The 5,396-nt window shown below is 31.2% G+C and overlaps 1 protein-coding gene across 1 annotated transcript; it reads right to left on the bottom strand.

Moving 5' to 3' along the window:
* Nucleotides 1-722: 722 nt before the first annotated feature.
* On the bottom strand, nt 723-4,640 carry LOC126845314 (zinc finger protein 260-like). Its single transcript, XM_050583961.1, has 6 exons — nt 4,324-4,640; nt 4,145-4,232; nt 3,494-3,616; nt 2,896-3,114; nt 2,483-2,716; nt 723-1,776 (listed from the first exon to the last, which is right to left on the bottom strand). Exons 1-6 carry the CDS (start codon nt 4,343-4,345, stop codon nt 921-923), a joined length of 1,542 nt encoding a protein of 513 aa, XP_050439918.1. The 5' UTR covers nt 4,346-4,640; the 3' UTR covers nt 723-920.
* Between the last annotated feature and the right edge of the window lie 756 nt (nt 4,641-5,396).

Below are 5,396 nucleotides of genomic sequence, written 5' to 3'. Positions count from 1 at the left end.
GAATAATGTTGTATTACATGAGACTTGTATTAGTAGTATGCACCTCGTTTAACTCTTAAATTACACTCTTTTTTTTTTTTTTTAATAGTCGATGTTATTGACGGTGATTTATTACTCTACAACTATTATACTGTCGTTTGTATTTAAATAGATTTATAATTTTTATCTTAGTTGTACAGTTATAGTTGGTCAGTTTAGTCAACTATAAAAAAACGTTTTTAATAAGTCTATGGATCGTTGCGCTGAGGTTTGTATAATTTTTACAAATTAACATCTGAAATCCTCAACATTTGTAGTTAATGTTGTTAAGTGAAAAATATTGTTATTAACAAACCATTAAAATTTAGTTTGATAAATTTTAATAAAATTTACTGGCCCGTGTACTGTGATAGGGTAGTACTGAACTGGTTTCCTACCTAACTAATTAGGTAGTTTTTTATGAATATTATATTAAAGGTAAATCTGTCAATCCGGCTTTTTCGTTATAAACTACATAACATAATATATTTCTAATAAAAAAAAAAAACACTAGAAAAATAAACTGCATTTATGCAAAACTGTTATTACTATATTCAATATCATCCATTTAACGCTTATTATAATATCATGTAAATATAATAGTTGAATGAGTACAGTTTTATTAGTGTATTTCATTTATTCTTATTATTACTGTTGTTCACTGAACAAATAAATTTTTACATTTCTAGGTTTTTTTTAATCGGTAAAAAAATAAAATGGAAATTTATCCGTTTAGAAAACAACAGTAATAATAAAGATACATGAAATAAAACTGATAAAAATATATACGCATCAAATTAAAGTTTTAAGAAGGAAACAACAAATACGGTAACGACAAATTATTTTAGAACGTCTTAGAAATTTACCAAGCAATAACATGCGAGGTGTAAAACAATATTATTCTAATCGTGCGCTTCGGCTTGATGCGACTCGAGAATATATTTCCGAGTAAACGTTTGTCTACACTTACGACATTTGTACGGTCTCTCGCCGGTATGCACGCGCTCGTGTCTCTTGAGGGTTTCTTTCTTGGCGAACAGTTGTCCGCACACGTAACATTTGAACGGTTTCTCACCGGCATGCAAGCGCTCGTGTGCTATGAGGTTGCCGTTTCGGCTAAAACACTTTCCGCAGACCACGCACTCGAATGGTTTCTCGCCGGTGTGCACGCGCTCGTGGTTTCTCAAATCGCATTTTGTGATACACGAATGTGGGCATAAGCTGCACTTATATGGTCTCTGGCTGGCATGTACGGCTTTGTGTTCCTTGAGCGAAGCGCTGCAGCTAAACATTCTCTTGCACACGCGACACCAATACTGTTTCTCACCCGTACGGACGGGTTGCGCTTCACACGAATACATTTCGTGTTTCTTGAGCGTTGCTTTCAGTGTGAACGTTTTTTCGCACAAATAGCATTTGAACGGTTTCTCGCCAGCGTGAGAGCGCTCGTGTGCCGCCAGGTGATCTTTTCTGTTAAACCTTCTTTCGCAGACTACACACTCGAATGGTTTCTCACCGGTGTGCAGAAACTTGTGTGCCTTGAGCGCACCGCTGCAACTGTACGTTTTCTTGCACACATTACACCTATAAGGTTTTCCTTCCGTATGTACCCGTTCGTGTATTACCAGCTCGGCTTTACATGAAAACGTTTTCACGCAAACGTCGCATTCGTGCAGTCCGCTTTCTTTTTTAGTGTTTACGCACCAGCCGTTTGATTCCTTTTTGATACTGATCACGATGCCCGTCGCCGCCATTTCACTAAAACAAGTCGCACAATAATAATTATCCACACGGCAATTTAAAATCTTAAAATTCTGTTAGTTACTTAGAAAATGTCAAAACGCTTTTACCGACATGATTGATTGCTATATTATACAATTTTCAAAGGCATGCCTTGTTCGATTTGTTTTCTATTGTAAAAAAAAAAAGAAAAGTTTAATGGTAAAAATGATTAAAAAAAAAAAAAAAACTTTAACGGTGAATTTACACATTTTTAAAATATCAATCAGTAAATGAGATTATTGTTTTTAAGCGATGGTTTCGCTGTCCAGAACGGGTTGTCAGTCTGTCGCCATTAAAGATAAATGAGATAAAATGATTACATTGACATAGAAAATCTAAATGGAATTGCAAATTCTGTGTAGCGATATATAGGTATGATGGTTTGATGATAATGTCGTAATTAAATATACTATTAAATATCAATCTGTATTTATTTTTTTAAATATTATTTTAATATTATCGGATAAATTGATTAGGTATTTTTATCAAAGTTTCTAACAATTATTTAAATACCTTGAAGCTATAACTTTATGAAACATATTATATGCACTCTTCAGTTCAGTAACCCATTATAAATAGTGCAACAGTTCTAAGATAATTAAAAACTATAAAATGACAACTTGATTTTATCTAAACGAGAAACATAGCGTTAGGTGAACGCAATGATTGAAATTATCCTCACCCGTTGTGGTTTTTGACAATTTTTTTTCGAGGACCATTTCGGACTGTTGAGTTTAAATTATGTGCTTCTTGTATGTGATGAACAATTCTCCTTTTGGAAGAGAATGACTTTTGACACGTGTTGCAAGCCAATGACTGTAATTGGCCGGTCCATTCCGGTAGCAAAGGCAAATTTCTGTCAACTTCTACCACAGATTCAAACTTGCATCCATTCAAAATGTCTACCTCGCTAACACTAAAAACAATGTATACAAGTTGAGACTATGATATAGAATAAACCTAATAAAAAAAAACACAATTTACTGTAAATTTTAAATAATAAACATTCGGGGAACGCCTTCCTATCTGTCTTAACCAAATAAGCATAAATGATTTTAAATATAAAAAGAAACTTAATTAATATTATAATTTTACCTGTATGTATGCTCATCGATTCTGTTTTGAGGTTCTTTCTGTGCTGTCGAACGATTGTTATAATACGATTCAATAAAATAGTTGGGCTTTATATCTTCCTCAAAGTTGTCGCAAAATTGTGTGTCTTCTCTTTCGAGCTTTACCTTTGTCTCGTAGTTACAATCATCGGTTTCATTTGTTTCGTATTTAAGTTCCATCTCCTTCCACGTTTCATTAATACTAAAAATATATATCTATATTTATTACCAAAACCGATAGCCAAATACAACATATTGATAAACAAAATATAATTGTGTAAAAAATGTAATAACATTTCAGTTATCGACCTGGCTGCATACACAGCATCATAATAAATTGCCTTGATTTGAACACAATGTGTTAATTTTTGTTTTAGGTTTTTTTTAAAAAACCAAATATTTTGATAGTCTATTTTGCCTTTGAGAAAACGCTTGCTTGTAATCAAAAGGAAATTAACTTAATTTGTAATATAATTTGGTGTCTGGGACAATTCACAATGAATAGTCCACATGGAATGTTAACATAATTTACACAGACCATCAACTGAAATACAAAAATGTAGTAATTTTAAATATTTTACTCTGTAAGTTTTGCGTTCAGCGGATCGTTTTCCTCATCAATTTTCAGCGCTGGCTCGTAGCAACCATCGTCCGTCACAACTATTTCATTTTTAACTATCAACTTGTTTTTCACTTCACCAACACTAAAAAAAAAGGAAATATAATTTAATTAAAAAAATTGAGAAATAAATCTATGGTGTATTATTTTATTCTGATTATATTTCAATATAAAGAAAAAAGTTTTTCGGTTCGGCTTAACAACGATGGGTATTATGTTTGGGTATTAGATTGACGGTAAGGTTGTTGCAGTCTATACTGGTTTGTGTAAGCCATTTGATACGGTAGAACATTATATTATTTGAATATCTAAGGTTAGGTCGATTAGCAATGGATCACCCTTTTATTAGGTGGTTTTTAGTAGGAAGAAAGCAATGTGTGAAAATTAGTCGGATTGGATTGACGTTTTTACCTGGTAATCGGCAAGGAGATTGTTTTGTTACTTTAGGACCATAGAAGACGATTTGTCAAAAATCTCCATTGGATACAATTGGAAAATAAAGAAAACGCAAAAACCTGTTCTACACATATCACTGTGTCAACACAAATTGTATTACATAATACCAGTGGTTGATGGTGTGAAAAGCTTCAGATTTAGTTTTGCTTTTATTTACCTTGAAAAACTCAATTGAGAGGATCGATCATTTGCACTTTCATTTGCTCGATGTTCGTTCACACTATTTTTTGATTTACTGCTCGGAACTAGACATAAAGTAAAATAATAATCATCGTTATTACTTATTAGAGCTGTGTTTTGAGATGGTATAATGTAGAAAACAATTTTAACTTTTACCTCGATCCGGAATTATTGACATGGTCGGTACCTATTATAATTATTATTATAATATATTAAATAATATCGAATGGAAATACAGATAGACGAGCATGTTAACTGTTAAAATAATAATATAATATTATAATGTTAAATTAATAATAATACTATTAAGCATTACTTTTACTTCTAAAAGTTAAAACGTCAGCAACGAAAAATAATCACTTATCACTCATCAGTTATCACAGCTGATAAGAAATACACCTGAAAACGGATTGCTACAACTTTTACCAATATCCACTTTTTCCAGTAGGAAAAATGGCGATTGGAAAAAGTGGATGTATGATAAACTGTCAGAAAGAAATGTTTACATATTTTGAAAAAAGTGTACTCGAAACAATTACCATTTTTACCCCATGACATTAATTCCTACAACGATTATGCCTGTAGAAAAAAAATGACATTGGTAAGTACCTGTTTTTCCAATTAACAATTTATTCCAACTGGTAAAACGAAATACTGTAAAAACTGACTGTTAGTATTTATTTAAATCATTATTTATTCACGTCCACATTTTCCAACATTGTTTTGTTGATTTAGGAGGAATAAGACTTTTTAGCTTTATAACAATCTCTATTATTTTTTATCTTAACGTAAAAAATAGTATAAATTTAATTAGGTTATGTCTTAGTAATTATTTAAAAACATATTATACAATGAATTTTGTAATGCATAAAAACAAATTATAACATTTTTTTTTATATGTGATGTTGTTACGACTTAAGGCCTTAACTCGAAATACGTGATGTCTGATGATAGTTCGTTTATTTCTATTTGTTTTTTTTTTTTTCAAAATTCCTTTCTCCATCAATCTACTGACTCATTTAAGCTAATGTTTGTGAAGGAGTCAGCGAGAAATATTAAAACAAAAGAATTGCAAGTGTAAAGAATAAATTTCATTGAAATTCCAGATGAAAAATGTTAATACTAATCTAAGATGTAATAAATTATATACTAGTCGGCGAAAGGATTTATTTATAGTAAAAAATTATCCACATTATTATCCAAATATTCAAATTAATTTTAAAATATTC

Source organism: Adelges cooleyi, unplaced genomic scaffold, assembly GCF_023614345.1.
Source record: "Adelges cooleyi isolate 19-005CV unplaced genomic scaffold, UGA_ACOO_1.1 ACOO_flye_CR_arks_rails_tigmint_CR_PRNA_749, whole genome shotgun sequence".
In the NCBI taxonomy this organism is placed as follows: Eukaryota; Metazoa; Arthropoda; class Insecta; order Hemiptera; family Adelgidae; genus Adelges; species Adelges cooleyi.
The sequence above is the reverse complement of the archived record's forward strand: the minus strand, read 5'-3'. Positions and strand labels throughout refer to the sequence as shown.